At 36.9% G+C, this 23964-nt stretch overlaps 1 protein-coding gene across 4 annotated transcripts in view; it reads left to right on the top strand.

The window, feature by feature from the left end:
- LOC129722134 (LON peptidase N-terminal domain and RING finger protein 3) overlaps positions 1 to 23964 on the top strand; it is a 154282-nt gene that overhangs the window by 112919 nt on the left and 17399 nt on the right. For all 4 annotated transcript variants that reach the window (XM_055675381.1, XM_055675382.1, XM_055675384.1 and 1 more), the window contains exon 3: positions 15453 to 15571. In XM_055675381.1, coding sequence (XP_055531356.1) covers positions 15453 to 15571 — 119 coding nt within the window. The remainder of the gene's footprint in view (positions 1 to 15452; positions 15572 to 23964) is intronic.

Genomic DNA, 23964 nt, shown 5'->3' with positions numbered 1-23964 from the left:
GCATTCCAAGGGCTAGTGCTGCCTTTTTTTTACAATAGGTTAAGGAATACACTCGAATAATGATGTGAAGCGGCAAATTTCAGTGATAATTCTCTTTAGGTAGAACACCGCTCCACTGTAAGAAACACGCACAGTAAATAGTAATAGGGTGGTATCCAAGACACGACCGCGTGGTTGACGTAGGACAACGATAGTTTTATACTTTATTCGAGAAATCAGCAGACGGAGTTGTAGCGATTTGTTTTCTCTGTTATCTCGAAACGAAAGCTACAAAAAACTGAATAAATGGATGATTTTATTGGGTATTAGCTTTCAAATATGAATTAGCGCTTCCACTTTGTAGATATTCGAATTGCAACAGCCTTAGATTGTAGGTTGTACTCACCATCTAAATGTTTATGCCTTCTTTTCGGTATGCGTGAGTAAGGTATAATTGGTGCTTTGGGCAGGTGAAGGTGACAACAAATAGTAGTTTGTAAATTTTGCTGAGTTTTCGACTGTTGGGATGTTGTGTACTTATGTTATATTTTCGGCTAAGCAGTCACAAAAATTAGAACGACTTATTTTATACTATCCGACGTTTTGTCACTAGTCAGTGACATCTTCAGGGGAAACTGCGAGGATTTATTACATGATTAGAGGCTTTTAACATGTACTAATTCTAATTTAGACTAGATTAGCTGCAGCCCTGCAAGAAATTTCCCACATTTGAAAAACGAGATTGTTTCAATAATAACTCTTTTTGTCACTACTTGCAACGTTTGGCGAATGACAGAAAAAAAACTACTACAGTTTAATTATTTTTAAGCGCTAAAAAGTGCCATTGGTGTGTCATAGTAACGACACCGGTTGTCAAATTTGTTTTATTGCGAATTGCTGATTGCATAAGACATGGGATTATTCTCGGCGACACGCAGATTTTCAGCACTTTAACAGCTACTAAATATTTCATAACATCCACCAAATAGACGGTTGCTTCAGTACCATCGCAACGCGTTTATGCATTTCCTCCGTGCTGCATGATTTCGTGATGATTTTTCCTGGAAATTGGAGCCCAATACGAGATGAAAAGCATTTTGCCTTCTCGTTTTTTGCCATGGACAGACCTTACTGTTCGTAAGGTACCATCTTAGAACTAGAAATGAAGGCTTTTGGAGAAAACTCTCAGTGGCGAAGGAGACTCGTAGAGTAGGAAATGACATGGAAATAACTTGTCGCAAAATCGTTCATAAGTAGTCAAATCCTTTGTATAATTGAATGTCGGTTATGTTGAGAACAAAAGGCAGTAGTTGATTATTATGTATGATTTAGACTAAAACTCAGACTCTCGTCTGATATTTTGCCTCATTTTCAGCTTTGATTAGTATACAACAAGGCTCTATTAATTTTCCCTTTTTTGATGGACGCAAATCTAATTTATTCTCCGTCAATGAAAATGGGAGAAAAAAATCTTGTGAAACCACCCTCGTTTTGTCCACATTTATAACGATGAATTGAAAGTAAGTATAAAGTACTTCTTTACTAAATATAAGATTCTTCTATTTATTCCTCCATTTTAACAATTTTTGATTGTTTTCATCACAAATGTATGGTGGAACTCGTTTCCCCTAGGTTACAGAGTTCGCTTTAAAGAGCAGATGATCGTGCTTATGAATCTTTGTTAAAAGCAGGACATTTTTGGTCACAAAAGATTTAAGCATGGGTTTATTTTTAGGACCCCCACCATCCTATAACTACGCTTGCTTCGAATTCGTTTACTTGCTCACGATGGGGTATAGAACAATTGTATGCATCTCGGACGCGTCGCTCTCATGCGATAGAATCGCGATACATACTACTCCGCTACTCAGCGGTCGGTTTTTGAAATGATATAACTCCGTGAACCATTATTGTTCCTTAGTTACCAAAACTCTTTTTTCTGAGATCTTTGTGGACATGCAAAGGTTAACACGGTCTGTCTCTTCATTTTACCAAGCAAATCATGTATAATATTTTTTACCTATTTTTTAACTACAATTAAACTACTTTCTTTCTTACTTTTCAACTCATTTTCTTCTTTTTCAACTCATACAGTTAATTTGTATTACTTTTACTATTTCATTTTTTCACCATTTCTAAGTGGGAAGACATTATCATAACATCTCATATTTTATTCATATTTTATCTATCTCATATCTTATTAACATATATATATATATATATATATATATATATATATATATATATATATATATATATATATATATATATATATATATATATATATATATATATATATATATATATATATATATATATATATATATATATATATATATATATATATATATATATATATATATATATATATATATATATATATTAACATAATATCTCAAATTTTATTAACATCTCTTCGCCTCATTTCCATAAAAATAACAATGCCTTATAATTTTTTATCTCAAAGAGCAGTTTCCAAAACATTGAGCAATGATTACATTGTTCGTCGAGAAAAAAAAGAAAACAACAACGAACGTCGAGAAAATTATTTCTAAGTGTTGCCTGAATGAAACAAGGACCGGCGTGTCTTTCTTTCTAGTATCCTTGACGATAAAAGACTGTCTGTACACGGGATGGCTGATAAATTAACAGTAATCATTTAATCTGGTGCTTCTGTGACCAAACATGACGTTTTTCGTGTTGCTCTGGCTGATACTTCCGTGTAATCCGAAAAGCGATAAAAGCTAGCTGTGAATAAGTGATCCCAGACAATATATATATATATATATATATATATATATATATATATATATATATATATATATATATATATATATCGTGCAGTTATCGTGCTGTTGCCCAGCACGGTAAATTATTGCAATCAATTTATATTATAGACACCCATTAGCAGCAGCGTCAATTATGCAAGCAGCTTTGAACGTAAATTAAATTCAGTTCGTTATAGTGGATAAAAAGCTATGGAAATGGACAATTTCTTGGAATCAGCTAATTTATTTCATACTGCTACCCGAACCATTCTGATTTCCAATTATCAAAGGATTATTCATTCATTCACTTAGTCATTCATCCAGTCGTGCATCACCTTACTCACTCAAACTATCGCCTACACCAACTCGCACATGGTCTAGACTGTTCTACACAGACAGAGAGCTCGGTACGCCAGCAGTGTCAATGTGCTCCAGCACAGCGAGTGCGGAATAGTTTGCACAAACAATGCCGAATTGCACTGGGAAAAAAATAAGCAACTCTCTATCTGCAGTCATCCACACTACAGATAAAGTAGTGCTGCGTTAGCCGTACGGACCTAGGTCAACAATTGACACACTGTTTGAGCACTGGTCACTCTGGCCATTCGGAAGCCGCCGGGTCGGTTCAACAGTCAGAATCATCCTTGGAAATGATACCAATAAACCAGCTGCATTGCGTTACAGTCGTACGATGTACATGCGCCATCCATTGTAGGGCGAGAAGCCATTAAACTGCAATTGCAATTGCACACCAGAAAAGTTCTTATCAGCCAAGTGCACATCGTCCATCGGTGGAAGGTTTGGCAAAGTCTAGAAACGAGTCCCACTGGCTATGGGCTGATAGCGACGACAGTTGCACCGCTAGGGGCCTTATCTGATTCCGAACAGCTGTTACAGCTAAGCTGGATTTATTGTAGAGATTAGTACTGGCTGCGACTAAACGTTGTAAAGGGGGTACTGACCCGGAGAAGTGCTTGACGACTGCGGGTTGGTTTTCCGTTAAAAGTGATGACAAGAAACGGCACACAAAATAAACGTTTACCCATTTTCGTGTTGAATAAAGTTAATTATGAAGCTTTCAATTTGATGTTTAATGGCTGGAAAAAACACGAAAATTTCAAATATTTTATCCTAAAACTTAGATTATTGAAAAGAATCCTATGAGGTGAGCCAGTCACAAACCGATCTCCTCATAAATAAAAATAAAAAAGAGTTTTTCTTACTTCATTTCACACATCGAAAATAGTAATATGAAGAAAATATTGGAGTAGAGTATATATTAGCTTAAGGAAATACGCAAAACAGCAACAGTGATTAAGACGTTGAAAGCGCCACTTTTCCATCCTCAGGTTCACAAACCACTGTAAACGTCATCAATTTTCATCTCGGAAACTTCCCCGCTTGATAAATGCCTGCGGAATGACAACGGTAAAATTACATTTGCAACAGTGCGAAGATAACACTGACATTGAACGAAGGTTAATGCCAAGGCAGACACGGCGTGACGCGACGCGAATGCAGAGTCCTTCTGCAGGTTAGGTGATAAAACCTGTTCGGGCTATTGCGCTGCAGCTCCACAATACATACGCTAAAAATACAAACAGCTGATAATTTTGGAAACTGCGTTTCAAAGTCCAATCACTCAATTTTAAAACATTAAAGTTTTAGAAAACTCATCTTCAACTGGCTGTACAAGATGCTTTCGAGTAGAGTAACATCGTCCACTTGCGGGCGCGTGATCGATCCGTGACGGTCATCAGGTTCCAGCCGGAGATGTTTGTGAATCATCACTCATCATACGAGAACCGAAACCGACCGATGCGAAATTGCTTTGAAGGCTAGGAAAGCGATTAGTCGGCTGTTTCTTCAAGGTTAAAATTGGCGATGTTATTGTTTGCTTTTCTCTTTATCTGGCTCCAGTTTGCTTCATTGGGTGCGAATGACGTCGGCGGTGTTTATTTTGATCGGTTTTTTGCCGTTACTTATCACAACACAACAATCATGAATACAAAATGTGTGTGTGTGTGTGTGTGTGTGTGTGTGTGTGTGTGTGTATGTAAATAAAAGGAACAGACGCACGAACTGCTGGCAAAAAGTTTCCGGAGAGGACCTGAAGGTAAAAATGAAAGCGCAAATATTAAATCCAGCGGGCAATAACCTCTTGCCAGTATCAGGTTCGGTGTATGTTTTAATTTTTGCTCGGCCTAGTTTAACAGTGTGTGGAAATGTATAATTGCCTTCGAAGCGTGTTTGGATTCATGCATACATTGTCAGTCAGAAATGAGTCAGTTGTAATGCGCCGCCAATCAGTTCTTTGTTCACGAGCTCGCGAGTCTGGGGACAATCTTGTATTTGTTTTTGTGCCCAACGGTGATAACAGAAGAGTAGTTGGATTTATTTTGAACATAATTACGAATTATTTTGTTGTGCCATAACACTTGAAAGTTGTGTTTCAATACCGGTCCCTGCATGCTATCAGGTCCGGTTGTCCGATGACCCACGGTTATCTAGAACGTTTTTGGTGCACAAAGACGATGGGGTCGAGATTTGCCATTATTTGCTACAATTAGTTTCTGTTATGCAACACACATGATAACACAGAGCGGATTTAAATTCACCCCGTAGTAATCTCATTGGTCATTAGGGTATTGTTTTGAATAAATGACACGGAAACCGAGACATGTTTGGAGGTCATTGGAGTTTTATAATTGCTTATTTATTTCGAAGCGGCATTTCGAAAATGGTCGATGATTACTACTCATTAGAATACATTAACAATAACAAATGTTAGATAAGTTATAGTTTGTCATTATTGTTACTGTCAATAAAAAAACGACGCAGATAACGTTCATATTGACAGTTCTTCTTAATATAAAAACAGCTGTAAGTCGTTGAACGTGCTAAATAGTATGGCATACCTCAAAATTTGTACTTTCAGTCGGCCCCAACTAGAAAAGCGAAATTGTTGAGTATCAAAGTTCCATCAACATACAAAAAAAATCTCTGCATGATGATGTGACTTAAATTCTATCTAACAAAAACTGAGAACCTCTCGAAAAGCTTTTCATCTTTCCAAAGAACAACGTTCTGTTGTGTTTGTTTTTTTTTTGTCAGTATTATTTCTGTAAAATTCATAAACCAAGCACATACATACTACAATTCCGGTCAACAAGGGTTTTCACCCAGACTTTGTGGTGGAAAAAAATTATATGTACCTAATTGAGATTTATCTGAATATGAAAGAGGTCGCAAAACGGAACCGTTTTTCAATTATGTGCCAGATTAACAAAATTAAGAACATTGGGGCTCCATTCACTCTACCAAGAAGGAGACGCATAGTTATTTTCAGTTTTGTTGTTGTAGAAATAAGTTTTTCATTTGTTTGTCGTTCTTTTAGCTTTGTACTTTTAACTTTTACGTTTCACTCTTTGCTGTTTTTCTTATTTTTTTCTTTTTACTTTTCACTTTTTACTTTTTACTTTTTACTTTTTACTTATACTTTTTACTTTCTACTTTTTACTTTTTACTTTTTACTTTTTACTTTTTACTTTTCACTTTTTACTTTTTACTTTTTACTTTTTACTTTTTACTTTTTACTTTTTACTTTTTACTTTTTACTTTTTACTTTTTACTTTTTACTTTTTACTTTTTACTTTTTACTTTTTACTTTTTACTTTTTACTTTTTACTTTTTACTTTTTACTTTTTACTTTTTACTTTTTACTTTTTACTTTTTACTTTTTACTTTTTACTTTTTACTTTTTATTTTTTACTTTTTACTTTTTACTTTTTACGTTTTACTTTTTACCTTTTGCTTTTTACTTTTTGCTTTTTACTTTTAATTTTTTTTTACTTTTAATTTTTACTTTTTACTTTCTACTCTTTACTTTTTACTTTTTACCTCTTATTTTTTACTTTTTACTTTTTACTTTTTACTTTTTACTTCTTACTTTTTACTTTTTACTTTTTACTTTTTACTTTTTACTTTTTACTTTTTATTTTTTACTTTTTACTTTTTACTTTTTACTTTTTACTTTCTACTTTTTACTTTTTACTTATTACTTTTTACTTTTTACTTTTAACTTTTTACTTTTAACTTTTAACTTTTAACTTTTTATCTTTTACTTATTACTTTTTACTTTTATTTTTTATTTTTTATTTTTTACTTTATACTTTTTACTTTTTACTTTTTACTTTTTAATTTTTACTTTTTACTTTTTACTTTTTAATTTTTACTCTGTACTTTTTACTTTTTACTTTTTACTTTCTCCTTTTTACTTTTCACTTTTTACTTTTTACTTTTTGCTTTTTGATTTTTACTTTTTACTCTTTACTTTTTATTTTTTACTTTTTACTTTTTACTTTTTACTTTTTACTTCTTACTTTTTACTTTTTACTTTTTACTTTTTGCTTTTTATTTTTCAAACAGTGAGATTCTTGGTTTGAAAAATTTGTTCACTCTTATTTTCAATCTGAATCGGTTATTTTTAAAGATAGAGAAAACTTTTTACTGCAAAGTTACCTAAAATAAGCCACTTTTTTCTTTATCTACAAAGGTAAAAAAGTTAGGTTCTTGATTTGAAAATCTAAGTCACCTTAATTTTTGATAATTTTCAAGTAAAAGCTTCATCATATAAAACAACTTTGTGGAAGAAAGTTGTTTTCTAGAATATTGCTATCGAGCTCTAGATAAAATTTTCCCCCTAAATTCGTTTTTTTGACTATTGGATAATCTGAATATTTTTTTAAAAAAATTTTTGGTGCTGGAATGGTTTGTTTGATTAGAATGATGTCTTCGGCAAAGTTGTAGATAGTACTGTCAAGCAAAAATATGTACGGTGAAAAAAAAATAGCTTAACTATTATAAAAAACCGACGCTTTGCAAACCTAATTTGTTTCTGAAACTGCAAGCTAAACAAAACTCTAGAAATCTTTTTAGTGTATGTTTTTTCGGAAGGGACAAAATTATCAATTACAACATCGCCAAACACCTGATACAAAACAAACTGTTCTGACTCTAAGAAAAAAATAGGAAATTTTACCTCTTTCAGTTTTTTGATCAAATAAGCTTCAATATATAGCTAACCTTCTGCGGATCTTATGAAAAAAATGTGGGAAGTGTTACTTTTTCCATTTCATTCAAAGAAATACTGCTCTAAGCGAAACAATAAGCCGTGATTGTTTCTGTTGCTTCTAAGACGGTAATTGCGATATTGCCAACTTTCCGCGTTAAAAAAAGCCAAATACCTTCGAAAACACCGAATTGAAGGAACCGCTCGTTGAAGATCTCTGCCAAACACACGAACAGCTTGCTTCGGTATTAGAAGCTACCCACGAAGGGACGTTGAAGCTCGTTTTTTAACCTGTGAACAACTGCTCCAGCGGCAAAAAAGGAAGAATTTTCTTCATCGCATCGTGACGGGTGATGAAAAATAGATTTATTACAGCAAGCAAAAGAAAAGAAAGCCTTGGAGACTGCACGGTTGAGCCTTTACCTTGTTGGCTCGGCCGAAGATGCACGCTTCGGAGGTCATGGTTGGTTTATTGTTGAGTTGTTGAAACCGAACGGAAATTATCACTGGAAAACGGCATCGACTTCAATTGACGCGATGAAGCCTCGCCCTGCGCGGAAAACGGCCTACTACGAGGCACGAAAAAGTGATTCTTCTGCACGACAACGCTCGATCTCATGTTGTCAAAGTCGTTAAAACTTACATAAAATGCCTAAATGGAAACCCGATCAAACGATTATAACGAACGGGTAACACAAAGATATCTTAACTTGATAGAAATAACAAAGGCTGTAATATTCTTGATATGCCAGAATGATAAAAAGTACAGAATCATAATTAATTCTGTTATACACTTGAATGTTTAAAAGTGTGTTTTTTTAAGCATATTTATAACGAAATTTGTAACATTCTAACTAATTCTGATCTTTTTCTGCCAAAAACCTTACAAAACTTGCTATATTTCGTAATGATCAGTGAGTAATTTTGATCGAAACTTTGCTATTTTAACTATTAACGAGACCAAGTTTAGAACACAAGTTGATGCAAAAAGTTCGTAACAAAATATCGAGATTTGTATAATCCTGATATTTTTGACTGATCGAAAATTCTCCCCTCACCCGTCATATTTCCCAGATCGTTTGATTATTAGTTGTTTTGTTCGATGGTACATGACCTGGTTAATCAGCAGCTCTGCTCATACGAAGCAAACGAAAAACTGTATGATTCGTGGATGCTTGTTCCAAAAACAGCGAAAACTAAGTTGCGCACCTAAAACTTGAGGAGAATACTTTTAGCACAACGTATCCCAGCTCTTTGGCTATTTAAAAATATGCCGAATTTTCAAGATGAAACATTTTGATATCTGTTCAGTCCTCGCCAGCTGGTGAAAGGTCTATCCAACACATCCTTTGGCAGCTATAACTCCTGACACTACTTTGTAAAAAATATCGTTTATAAGTTCTAGAACGTTATCTAAACAATCTAAGATCTTCTTTTTGGTGTCATCGTGGTAAGCCCTACTACTATGTAGTAATGGCATCAAACTATCAATATACAGCCTGGCACAGAACAGACAGAACTAAGTTGACCTTCAAAAATTCCACAAAATATTTCCGAAACGTTGGGAAAAAACGCATTGGCATCAACACAACTTTTTCTTTTTTCAAAAATCGAAAAAAATCATTGCTCAATCTTGAAGTACATCTTCTTGCGAACATTTTCCAAAACTATATAGAGATTTCAGCTATAGGGAGAAAGTAAGAGCAATTTGAAGCTCTCCTGGCCACGGCCGCAAGGCAAATGACTGCCTTGTTGACGATTGCCGAGAAACTACTAAACCGATATTTTTCATCTTAATTTGAATGTTCGTTATGTACAGAGTAAAACTTTGCCGAAAAGTAATTTTCTATACAACTTTTAACGCTCAGATAAAGGATTTTTGGGAAAAATGGCCCAAATGGGAAATTAGAAGAAACGAGTTTTTTTCTGAATATGATCGCTCACAGATCCAGTACAACTTTGAACTGAACTGTGAAAGGCCAGGAAAGAAATTTAAAAATAAAAATAGTTTATTTGAAATTTAAGTTACTCAAATTTCTTTCGTACATATAAAATCGTTTGTCCTATTCATAACGTTGAACTACGTTTCGGATCAAAAATCTTGACAAAATTATAGATGGAAAATAATTTTATTTGTTTGATAACAAACATTTTTCTCAAACCAATTTATCCATATTTATACGTAGCACTTCCATTCATAATATCTAATGCTACTGATTGCCGCCTGACTGCATTCAACTCCACAGAAGTTGTCTAAAGCTGACAAAGCTTTAAAACGTTGAAAGGCATACATTTACGGAAGCGAATCGATATTTACGAATTGCGTGCAAAGAGATTCTAATACAAAGCGTTGCTTCTCATGTTTACATTATACCAGTTATGATTCGTTCACATCATAAGCTGATCATGCGATTCGACGTTAAAAATTTACGCACGTGGAGTAGCGACTAATACTTTGTACTGCATAACGCGACACACGTTTTACAATAAAACGATGCTAAAATGTAATGGCGACTGGGAATATATTTACTCAGAGCATACAGTGTATTTTATACTTTAAGCAGCATGATAACCATGGAATGATTTACGGCTGGCAAAATCTTGCGCTTCCTATTGCCAGAGCAATCATTGCGTTCGCCTCTGCCGCGGCGTCAGACGTGATTTCTCGTGATGCCGCGTCGCGAAAATACGTTCCGTCTGGACTATTCCCAGTTTCCGAAGCAGCTTTCTCGTGATGAGATTCATAAGTTTGTCGTAAAAAAATTCGGTCTTACACGCGAAAATGTGCTCCAACTTCAACCCAGTAGACGGCTGGGATGTGCCTTTGTGAAGGTGAACAACCTCGATCTCGCCGAGAAGATCGTGGAGCAACACGATGGTAAGCACGAGTTCATGTTTGACGGAAAGTCGTACAAGCTACGCATTAAGATGGAGGACGGGGCGGTAGAAGTGAGGCCTTTCCGACCTTTTTTTTTCGACCTTTCCGAAGGTATCTCCAACAATCAAATCGCCACTTTCCTCGCCGAATACGGCGAAGTCTTCTACGTTCGTGACTTGATCTGGGATGACGCATATGGTGAGCTAGGTGGCATCACAACCGGTGTTCGTGTTGCTCGGGTAGCGGTAACGAAAAACATACCTTCTCTCGTTAAGATTGAGGACGAAGAAACCACGGTAGCCTACAAGGGCCAAAGGCAAACCTGTTTGCACTGCCACGAATTTGCTCATATTGGTATTCCTTGTGTGCAAAACAGAAAATTACTGGTGCAAAAAGCCACTGCAGACCAATCGTATGCGAAAGTAGCGATGGGAAAACCGTCCGAACCTACAACGACTAAAACTTCCTCAAACCCGGTAGGTACACGAATACTAACACGGGCTATGGCCAGTAGTTCGGGAAAAATCGGTAGACCAAGCACTTCGAGTGGAGCCCTGAATCTCCTTGGAGTACACTCTGCTAACAAGCAAGTCAAAATCTCGATGCCGCCTCCCGCGGCCCCGATTTCAGCAAGACTATCCAGGCAAACGATCGCCAAACTCTCTCCGTTACCGATCTCACTCGGTACAGTTCCTACCAACCACCTCAACAAGGATGACTACGAAACCGACAGCTCCCAATACTCGCTAACCTCGAACGGTAGCCGAAGACACAAGAAACCGGTGGTCAAAAAGATAAAACCCCCTGAAGGAGACAACGATACCCTCACCGCCGAGCACGAACACGAACTAATTTCCGATGAGGAGATGCAGCAGTAATGAACCACGTCAGCTGGAACATCGGAACTATCAACATCAACACAATCACCAACCAGACAAAACTAAACGCTCTACGCACATTTATCCGCACCCAGGAGCTAGATATCGTTTTCCTGCAGGAGGTTGAGAACAATCAGCTTACTTTGCCCGGCTATAATGTCACCTGTAACGTCGATCACTCTAGGAGAGGAACAGCTATCGCCCTGAAAGAGCATCTTAAATTCTCTCATATAGAAAAGAGTCTGGACGGGAGATTGCTTGCTCTGCGTATAAATAACACGACACTTTGTAACGTGTATGCTCCGTCAGGAACCGCTCTGCGTGCCGAACGAGAGCGTTTTCTCAACAACACTATCGCATATTATCTTCGCCATCGCACTGACCACACCGTCCTAGGGGGCGATTTCAATTGTGTGCTACGGCAATGCGATGCGACGGGAAACAACTCGAGTCTTGCTCTGCTAGCCACCGTACAGCAACTGCGTCTGCTTGATGTCTGGCAACAACTACGTCCACGAGATATTGCATATACGTATATCACTCACAACTTCTCGTCCAGGCTCGATCGTTTCTACGTGAGTGCTGGTCTCCGAGAACAGCTAAGATCCGTCACTACCCAAGTATGCTGTTTCTCTGACCACAAAGCCGTCACCGCAAGGGTATGTCTCCCTCTTCCTAACCAAGCACGTGGGAACGGTTTTTGGTGTCTCCGCCCCCACCTCCTCACTACGGAACACATCGAAGAGTTCCAAACACAGTGGCAGTACTGGACTCGTCAACGCCGCAATTTCCAGTCATGGATGGAATGGTGGCTAGCAGTGGCGAAGCCGAAAATTGAATCGTTCTTTCGATGGAAGTCCAAAATAATGTACGATTGCTTCTATCGGGAACAACAACGTCTCTACGTACTACTCCGACAAGCATATGACGACTACTACAACAACCGTGCCATGCTCACCACCATCAACCGGATAAAAGCCGAAATGCTGCTACATCAACGCCGCTTCTCCGAAATGTTCGTGCAAATAAACGAAATGTACGTCGCCAGAAAACCCCTGTCTACCTACCAACTAGGAGAACGAGCACGAAAGAGAACCACCATCGAACTACTGCAGACCGAAACGGACGAAATAATAGACAACGCTGATAATATACGTGATCATATGGTTCAATATTTTTCGGGTCTGTATGCACGAGAGAATGTGGAGGAAGTGGATGAAACATTCCAATGCGAGAGAGTCGTCCCAGAAGAGGATGCGGCGAACGAAGGCTGTATAAATGAAATCACGACAGACGAAATACTATCTGCTATTCGATCCAGCTCATCAAAAAAATCTCCTGGCCCCGACGGCCCTCCAAAAGAGTTTTACTTAAGAACTTTCAATGTGATTCACCGAGAACTAAACTTAATTTTGAATGAAGCCATCGGATCAAACATTCCAAACGAGTTCATGAACGGAGTGATCGTTCTGGTAAAAAAAACGCGGTGCGGGGAACACCGCTCGTTCATACAGGCCCATCAGTCTCATCAATTACGATTATAAAATCTTATCCCGTATTTTAAAGCACCGCTTGGAGAATGTGTTACAAACTTATTCCGTACTGACCGGATCACAAAAGTGTTCGAATACTGGGCGAAATATATTTCAAGCCACACTTAGCATGAAAGATAGGATCGCACAATTGAAAGCAAACGGCAGACATGGAAAGCTTATTTCCTTTGATCTGGATCATGCGGTTGATCGCGTCGATCAACAATTTCTATTCAATACAATGCGATCCCTGGGTTTTAACACGGCATTAGTGAATTTACTTTCTCGTATATCGACTGCTTCCTCCTCCAGACTGCCCATCAACGGACACCTCTCCGCACCCTTTCCAATTCAGAGATCGGTTCGTCAGGGGGACCCACTTTCAATGCATTTGTTCCTGATATATCTGCACCCTCTCCTACGACAATTAGAACGCGTGTGTGGGACTGATCTGGTAGTTGCTTATGCAGATGACATTAGTGCCATCGTCACCAGTGTGGAGCAGCTCAATACAATGCGAGATCTGATCAGGCGGTTTGGAAATGCTTCCGGAGCCCGCTTAAATGAAGCAAAAACAACGGCAATCGACGTCGGTGAAACTAATCACCCTATGACAGTACCATGGCTGCGGACGGAGGAAACTATCAAAATACTCGGCGTAGTTTTCACAAACTCAATACAGGAGATGGTTTCGTTCAACTGGAACACTCTGGTAACCAATTTCAGACGACAAATTTGGCATCATTCGTTGCGCAGTTTGACGCTACATCAGAAAGTTACGCTGTTAAACGTTTTCTTGACATCGAAAATCTGGTACATGGCAGCCAACTTAGCACCGACTCCAGCACACATAGCGAAACTAACGGCCACCATGCGTAGCTATCTCTTCCGTGGGTGTTATGCTACAATACCTATGCAGCAAATGTCACGCAACAGAGAGGATGGTGGCCTCAAACTGCATTTACCGGCGCTTAAATGCAAGGCTTTATTGATTAACCGACATATACACGAATTAGACTCCCTTCCTTTTTATAATTCCTTACTACAACAAGCAATTCCTTCCAACTCAAATTCCATCCGCGATCTTCCTTGTTTTAAAATCATCCTAAGCAATATTACACATCTTCCCCTTCAAATCCGTCTACACCCCTCCACCTGTTCGATCCATCGTCATTTCATCGAACAAACAGACAAACCAAAAGTGGAGATCAAAAATCCAAATACCAATTGGGTCCGTGTTTGGAAAAATATTTCTGGTCGAAGTCTGCTGTCTGCGGAAAAAAGTACACTATACATGTACCTCAACAATAAGTTGCCACATCGTCAATTGCTGTTCAAAATGAGACGAACTGATGAGCCAGTGTGTATACACTGTAGAGCTGGTGAGGAGACCATCCAGCACAATTTTTTTGGCTGCACTAGAGTGCGCGCAGCGCACTAACTACTCCAACAAAAGCTGCTTGCTTGGACTGGCTATCAACGAACACTGACGATTGATGAACTCCTGCGGCCCTCGCTTGAAGGTATATCAGCGATACCAAGAAGGGAAATTTTGAAACTCTTGTTTAGATACATTACCTTCATTGATAATTGTAATGGTAGGATAAATGTAGAAGAATTGAACTTCAATTTAGAAGTCGGTGTTTGATACAATTATATAGATAATTTTTAATTAAACAATATAACGACAAATAAACTTATACTTTTATATATAAAAAAAAAATAGCGTTTATCGATTAGTGATGCCACATTTCTCGGATTGCGGAAGAGCGATTAGCGATTCTACATTTTTGGTTAGCGATGACCATTATTAACAATGAACGTAATAATATTCGGACCTGATTTATCAATTCAGTCGTTAAAATTGAACAGAATTAACCATGTTTTGTTCGATTTGATTTCAAATGTATTTGTATCGCAATGAATTCTCTTTCAAATAAAAGGTATCAAATTTTCATCCTCTTAGCTCCAAAACCTATCGTTACAGCGATCTTAATTTAGCCTTCTTTCCCGTGGCTATGTATTGTAATTAAACCCGCAGCTAACCGCAACCTGGGTGCTGCTGTGTTTACATAGTTAATGGAATAATTAGCACCGATTGGTGCTCCGTCTAGCTACCCCTCTTCTGGTGCCGGTGGCACTGTAATAGCAAACAAGCATTTACCTACGCCGGGGTATCATACCTTCTAGCACCATGCTAACCGACGAGTATCAGAAGGACAATATTTAACTATCATATTTCTCGTTTTTTTTTTCACCGTTTCAATTTTTCCAACCAGTTAGCCATACCGGTACTAATTGCAACCTTCCTGTCTCTGTCTTTTTTCTCTCCTTTCGTACCAATAGCACCCAACAGCTACAAAGGTCTTCTCCTGCGGTCCGAAGTCCTGTACCGGTTGCAGCACTACCAGAGTGCCCTGGCGGATGCCGACAACGCCCTGAAAAGCCGTCCCACTTCTTACAAGGTCAGTATATCAAGGTAATTCGCGTGCCACACATTCAACACAATCGCAGCGCCGGCAGAGTGCAACGTGAAACCCACAACCAGCTCCCCTAACTACTTAAATGTTCAGATACTATCGCAGACTAATAAAACAACAGGGTTGTAGCCAAAGTGCCGAGACACGTCTGTGTTATAAAGCATGTGGCTTCTCCTTCGTATAAATTACAACTTGTATTCAAGGTGCACTGATGCTGGCACTGATTTTCAAGGTTCTCATTGCGTCCCCCATATAATAAATATTATAATTGCCCCCGAACCCGACTGCACCGTAGTCTCGGTCGTTGTCATTGTCGCGGCGCTTCGACCAAGCACACCCTCGTCGGTACCGTTAGGGCACCTGTCGCCATGTCACTGAAGTGTGAATTTCCGCCTTTTGTAATGGGTGCCAATGTTTTCGTAACGGTTAGATAGTTCACAGGCCCGGTATCTTTGTGCAATATGGTTTGTCGAACGTTGCTGTGTTTTTTTTTCCTCTCCGGGTAATTAGGTTTGCAAGCGTAGAATTATAGCTGTTTCGAACTATAACTTGATGTTTGATATAAGCGTCGCCAGCTGAATTGAAGTGTCGCCTTCGTAATGGATCGCCCTTTATCGCATGTTTGTTATCGATGTTATAGGAGAACTGCATTCTATCATATCCTAAAGATTGGTTGAAACTTCACGTTTGAGTAGATTAAATGTTGCATTTTATCATGCAAATGAAGCCAGAATAGCGCCTTAATTTATCAACCACTGCAGGCAGGAAACACGATCTATTAATCATTTGACGGCTGATGATTCCGAATATCACTTTCTTCTGTCTCATCGGAGGCATATGAATAACCGCCGAAATTGCAATAATTTATCAAATGGCTTGAAGCCGCGCTTGGTCAACCCACACACAAACACGCACACTCACGTCGCAATTCATCGGTGAAGTCCGCTGATTGCACAGTTGGACAATTTATGTTTACTCTGCCATACTCTGTGGCCTTGTGCTGATCATGTCCAGCCGCTAGTTGGCGCACTAGTTAATCATCCATCTTGACGGCATGCGGTCAGCCGTCCGGAATACAACTGCCAACTGTGTTTGCCAGCGAAAGTGTTGAGATTTTCTAGCTATTCTCGAAACTTTTTTCTGCTCTGTTCGTCAGTCGTATAGTTTGTGAAACAGAATAGAATGAGCGGACAAGTTGAAATATATGATGGAGATCTTTCCAAGAAGTAAATCGGTTTCTTGTGGTTATCACTAGAGTTCATTCGTTTTATGAGCTTCAAATGGTGAACCAGAGCAGCACAAACAGTTTTTAGTAAGTGATAACCAGAAATGTGTGCTGAACTGAAACTCAAAAAGTATCCTATGCAGCTTTCACAGTTAAGGGTTGCAAAGTTTGAATGGACTATAAATGTTTTTTTTTTTTTGTATATCGTGTTCACGCCCGTTCAACTACAAAAAGCGAGTAACAACTTGTCGTTGTCGCTCACTTCTTGTATGCTAAGATAAACAAGTTCATCGATACCCGATTCTATTGGATCTTAAAACCTATCACGCTAGTTAGCACCCTCAATATTTTTCGATGCAGATTATGAAAAATATCGCATTGTGCTGCAAATACACAGTTACCACTTTCGAACGATGACCTCCGTAAATTATTTCGCCTAACTTAATCGTACGTTGCTTCCGAACCTGCTAGCAGACATTACATTACATTTTTAAAAACGGCTCTGATACAACACAAACGATTTTTTTTTGCTACGCTTTGTATGTTGACTTAAAGTTTGAGTTTGAAAAAAAAGCATGACGGATACCGCGTTTGTGAACTTTGTGAATCAAAAACAGCGTCATAAGGATGTTTCCATAAAGGATGTTCCACAATCGAAACAAGACACCAAACAGCAACAATCATCTAAAGTTTATCTGCTGCATAGGTTAATGCATCGTTTTTTGGAATTGAATGAATAACCGCTCTAGACTAGAAATGTTTTACCGACACACTAGTTCAAACATGCATTTCGCGTTGGCCAAAATAAAGATGAAAGTGCCTTTCTCCAACTAGATGAACAGATCTTCGGATTATTTGTTGGTCTCATGCGTAAAATGGCCGGTGGTTGAAGATAATGAAGAAATAAAGTCTGCCGTTGGTGGTTATTTAAGCTGGTTAAGCTCGTTGAACAAGATATGGAACGAATATTGCTTGTGAAAGTGTGTCGAGCTGAAAAAACACTGTGTTAAAAAATCTCTATCTATAAATGCGAATGTCGATCTGTTTGTTATATACTGAACATACAGATATATTAGTTTTGCTCTATCTCATTGGTGTGAACAAGGAGGGGTAAATTTGTACAATTTAAACTTGAAAGCGTTTTTCACGAAAATCCTACAAATTTATATAAAGAGATTTTCGGATATGAGACAGTGTTACTGTGCAGCCTTCTGAAAAGTACTGTCTTTCGGTGACAAAAAATGCTCCCCATACGTTCGGAACACAGCTCGACAGCCAGCAACGACAGCGCATACATGCAATGTCAAACGGGCTATTATTTTTCATCTCCTTATGTCTGCTTCTTCCAAGCTGTCGCTAATGACAGCCTTTACAGCGTGACATCCCTTGGCACAATCTCGAACGTGCTGTCAAGTGATTATGATTTACGAGAGTAAGGCCGATGCTAAAATGAAAGCAAAGCGTTGCGAAACACGTTTTTTTTCACGTGGGGAATAATATCAGCAATGGGAAAATATTTGAAACGGTTTGCTTCGTATTCATTATGGCATCGACCCAAAAAAAAAGAAGAAACGGAGAAGTGCGAGTCCAATATCATCAATAATAGCAGCAGCCGATCGGATCGGACTGTCAACAGTGTAGGCCAAACAAGCCAAATAAGCAAAATACATGTCGTCAAATACATGTCAGTACTTTTCCGAAGCCTGTTACTGTATCACATGAGTCTTTGATATATCTTAGAGGCGTAATACAGAGGATAGGAGACAAAAAGGAGGGGTGGGGGGTTTGATGTGTGATGTGTGTGTTTTTTATCAAAAATAAATATAGAAAAAACTAATTAGTTCAAGGGGGTCCCCTACTCTGGAAGGTTGAAAAAATATAAATTTTCGTAAATTTTTGCGAATGTTTAGAGTCTAAACTATGTTTTTCAACTGGTGGTACGTTTTTCTCAGCATCTATTGAATCGATTTGGCTGAAATTTTATCACAGCTTGTAAAAATGGATTACCCAACTTGTCACAAAGCCGTTTTTGTAAATTCCAAAAATTGCTAAAATGGCGGCCATTTTACTAAAAAATTATTATATTTCATCAATATTTAAGAAATCATAAAAAACTTGGTAAATCAGATAACAAAAAAGGTCATGTAACAAGTTACATAATCAATTTTGACATGCTAGAAAAAAAATTCAGCCAGATCGGTTCGGAAGATGCTGAGAAAAACTTACCACCAGCTGAAAAAACATAATTTCGTGAAAAATTCTGTCTACAGCGTAATAATCACTTAAATATAATCTACGACATACAAAATACATCTTCAAATATACCCTCATCCATTGCCAAAATACACTTCACCTTTCTCTAAATATCCGATAAAAATATCACGAAAATTCAATATTTTTCAACTTTACAGAGTAGGGTCCTCCGTTAAGAAGCTGATTGAAAGAAATTGTTTATTTTTTTCATTGAAAATACGAAAGGATAGCTAAGGCGACTTCCAAAAATTACGTAACGCAAAAAAAAAATTTTCGACCCCCAACTACTTCCTCATAAAAATTTCGTACTACTTCCTCATAAAAATTTCGTAACGCAGTTGAGCAGTTCCACAAAAATTGGTCCTAGTTTTTAAATTTTTTAAATGGTTATTTTTGATTTGGCTGAAACTTTTCATAGGCATTTCTATGGGCAAAAAATGCAATTTTGTGCCATTGGTTTATATAAAATTTTAAATTATATTTTAATACTTATTGAAAATATTATTTATTATAAATATTATAAAAATATGAAAAAATATTTTTATTAATGTCTGTTTTCACAGGTTTTTTTTTAAAAGCCACAATACCAATCAAACAATTGTGATTTTTTTTGTCTAATAATTATAACTTTTTTTTTTAATTTCTCCATAATCGGACAGTTTTTGGTGTTTGGGTAATCTTTCGCAGTTTTCATAAAAAAATTTGACTTTTCAACTCTTTTTTAAACTTATTTAAAAAAAAAGGAGAGTTTTTTTCTCGAAGACAAAACTATTATCTACAACTTTTTCGGAGACGCCAGCAATAGCACAAAATGGCACCCTTTGCCCATAGAAACGTCTATGCAAAGTTTCAGCCAAATAAAAAATGGTCGATTAAATTGGTTGCCCGTTTTTTATGGAATTGCACAGTAGAAGAATTTGTTAAATAAAAATACTCGTTATTGAAATAAAATTATAGCCTTCCCGGTGACTTTTTGATATGTAACGCTCCCCCCTTCCTAAATTGTTCTAGAATGAATGCTGTTTAAAACTTTTTGAAAAACCTTTACCTTCGAGACATCAAATAAATCTAAGTTCATGGAAGCAAACGTTAATTGACCTGTTTGGACGGGGTGACTCTGTCAAATATAGTTCTCTATAACTCACAGTAAACAACATATTGGTTATTGTTATCCACCATATGGTAATGCTGTTATTGTCATTCGTAATCTGACAGAAAATTTGTCAGTCTCATTTCCAATTTCACAGAATGTACCCCAGCATAGAAAACAAAGACATAGTCCCACGCCAAATCACAAAAAATAAAAGTAAAAAATGTAACATTATCATTAAATATCTCAAAAAACTTTTGTTTTCTAAATATGTTTTTTTTTTCAATAAAAATAACACAATGTTAGTTAAATATTGGTAGGTAATTGAGCTTGCGATCAAAATAAAAAAGTCATATGTTAGAACAAAGTTCTTTCTGCTAGCGGGACATCAATGTTAATGATTCAAATATTTCTAGAGCCAAAACAGTTTGTTTGATAGAAATAGTGTCTTCGGAAAAGTTGTAGATAGTAATGTTGCCTTCTCAAAAAAAATGTATACGCTGTTTTTTTTTTGGAATAATTTTATGTTTTTTTATTTTATATTTCTCAAGTTGGATAAAAATGTATATTCATTTTCCTTTTTTGTCTTGCTATGTATGTTTTGTTATAGAAGGACAACATTACTGTTTACAACTTTGCCGAAAACATTACATCAATCAAACAAACCGTTTTGGTTTTATTTTTTTGTGGAAAATTTTATATCTTTTTTCTCATTTTTTTATTCTGTAGTTTTCATGAAAAAAAATTAAAACGAAAAATTAAAAAAATCAGCTTTTCGAGACAATTACGTATCTCCAACTTTTTTATTTATGTTTGTGGAAACATTTTTTTCACAGTGTATATTATCTCTGCAAAGACAAACCTATTATCTTCAAAGACGCCACACCGATCGAAACAATCGTTTGGTCTTATTTTTTTTTTATTTTAACCTTTTCTGCTCATTAGACTACAATCAATGTTTAGAAAAGCTTTTGTACTTTTTGAGAAAAAGAAATCAACAAATGAACTTTTTTGAGAAAACGATTTCTAATTCTGTGATTTGTTTTTAAATAAAAGGAAATAAATAACTTGTGTTGTAATTGTGTGATTTGGATATTGAAATGGCGAGTTATTTTCTTTTCCGTGTTTTTGATTTACCTGTCAGAGTTCTGAATTATGTTTCTTAAACCGAATGTCTAAAACACCTGCTTTATGCATTTTGTCAAGTTTCTTATATAGGACATGATCTTGTTTTAATTTGGTTGTTCCCACTGCTGCAGATAATATCCAAAACCAAATTTCCTATAGTTTTTACGAAGTTGACGTATAAAATAATCATGTAATTAAATAATCAACATTCAACTCATTTAGTATATCGTACTCGCAACTTAACAATGCTAACTGTTACAGCCTTTCATTTTTCATAGTCGTACGCAACCTATTTTTAATCAGTTTTATCTTCGAATTGTTGTTCACAATTAGTTTGTATAAATGTTATTGAAATGAACTATTCGCTGGACTCTGAAATTGCTTAGCAACCGAAAAAAGCTGAACTAGCTCGTATCCCAAACCATTTGCCAAATCATCCGGATAGGCAGCCACAAGTTTTTTAGCAGCAAGCTTCAGAAGTTTAAGTGTTGATGTCGGACAAAAAATCAAATACGTTGCAAATGAGCTGATAGGCCGCTCTTCGTTCATCGAGAGCATCGACCAGTTTATCAATCAAATTTTCTTTCTGTAAATCGAACTTTGATTGAATCTCATTTTTGATAGAGAAAAAAACTTTTTCTCGGTTTGTGTGGGGCCCCAAAAATGTGAGGGTACGGGGCCCGGGCACTGATCGTATTCTACAATTACTCTTTTGCGATCTTCTGTTAGCGGTGTGAATGCTGTGTAAGATTTCTTATGTTGGAAGTATTTAGCTTGGATAGCTTGGATGGTTCTTCTATTATATCCATTCTGATCATTAATGTCAAAAGTATCTTCCATGTTATTTTTTTTTTCTTCAATAATGAGAGGTAAAGATTCCATACGGTGGATCATATGGTAGAAAGCAATCATTTTATGTTTGAAGGAGTTATGTTTGAAGGAGTGGTATGACCCATTTTGTATGCGTGAGTTTTCTAAAAATGTCGAACTCAAAGTGGTCGGAGTTAATAACAACGACTACATCCAAAAAAGAAAGCCTGTTGTTGGGCTCGATTTCCAAAGTAAACCGTATATTTTTTGAATACTATTAAAAATTTTCAAACAGCTTTCCATGTCCCAAAAAATATCATCCACGTACCACCAACGATTTAGTAAGGAATCCTTTTCTTCTAGTTTATATTCCAAGTTTGCCATAAAACTTCACTAAAATGAAGGTGAAAGAGGATTTCCCATTGGTGCTCGTTTTGTTTATTTGTAAAATTTCCCATGGAATGAAAAATAATTGTCTTCCATGCAAAGTCGAGTTAACTTCAAGTAACTGCGTACTTTAGTTTCAAAAGAATTGTCACATCGTTGGGAGAGAAGTCAATCTTCCAAAAGCTTCATAGCTTCCTTCTCTGGGATACTCGGGAAAAATGCGTTGCGTTGCCAAAAATGGGTTGGCATTCTTTGATAATTTTGTCAAGATTTATAAAATGTCGGCAAGAGGGTTCACCCTCTGTTACCTATATGACCATTAATCATTTTTTCCAACATTTGATCATCGTGTTAATTTTAGTTCAAACTAAGAATTTTATTCCCTTTTTGTTAGCTTTCAACAGGAAAGAGGTACTCTTTGACTAGTTTCAAATAAACGGAGTAGCACTCTAAGGTGACTGAATTCAATTTACTGTTGAGAAGTTTTATACTATTTTCTATCCATTCCGATTCTATCTTTTTTTTCTGAACCCTGAGATCTTTCTGAGAGACGTTGTTTTGATGTTCTCCGATTGAGCTGAAATTTTCAGCGTTTGTTTTTCTAGTGGGAAGTTTTGCATTGTTTTGCATTGTTTTTTTTTTTTCATTGATATTAAGTGGGGTAAAACGGCCCTTCCCAGCTGGTCTCGCCAGTCTCCCCAGCTGGTCTCGAGGTACGATGCTGGCCTTACAAGTCAGTTTTCGTAGGTTCGAGTCTTGTCTCGGGAGAGACTGTTAGTGTCAGTAGGATCGTAGCGCTAGCCCCGCAATTGTCCTGTACACTTAACGGTTGGCTGCGAAGTCTGTGTATAGTAAACAGGAGGTCAAGTTCCGAATCGGAATGTAGCACCAAGGCTTTGCTTTGCTTTAAAACGGCCCTTAAAGAGTGCTAAAAGTGCTTCAAAACGCATGGTAACAATATATGACAAGAAGGTAACATAACGAAAAAAATGGATTTTTTTTATTAAAAATTGTCAATTTCTAAGGTCATTCTATTTTTCTCAACATCGCTTGAAAAAAAACCTGGATATAGCGTTTTGTAGAGCAACTCAAGAGTTTTAATTTAATTTATAATCCAAGTGCGCCAATGGGGTAAAACGGCCCTAGAAGGTTTTTTACAAAAACCATTAAAATCTCTAAAATCACAATATTTTCTGCTAGATCTAATAGATTTTGCTGTAAATTTGGATAATTATTCTGTCTTACCAGAACTTCCTACTTTACCCAAAGATACGCAATTCGGAGTAAAACGTTTCTTGATGCTTTATTTTTCGAAATCGTTAACAATCTGTCCACGTAGAATGTGGATGGCCGCTGAAGAGCTTTTATTTGATATCAAATCCAGAGGCATCACTTGGAAACTAACTAAAAATGACTAAAGTTTTTCTTGAATCTTTCACTAAGTTTCAATGAAAGCACCAAACTAAAAGAATGCGAGGAATGCAC

This window comes from Wyeomyia smithii, chromosome 2, assembly GCF_029784165.1.
Source record: "Wyeomyia smithii strain HCP4-BCI-WySm-NY-G18 chromosome 2, ASM2978416v1, whole genome shotgun sequence".
Classification (NCBI taxonomy): domain Eukaryota; kingdom Metazoa; phylum Arthropoda; class Insecta; order Diptera; family Culicidae; genus Wyeomyia; species Wyeomyia smithii.
Note: the sequence above shows the minus strand (reverse complement) of the source record. Positions and strands in the feature narration are given on the sequence as shown.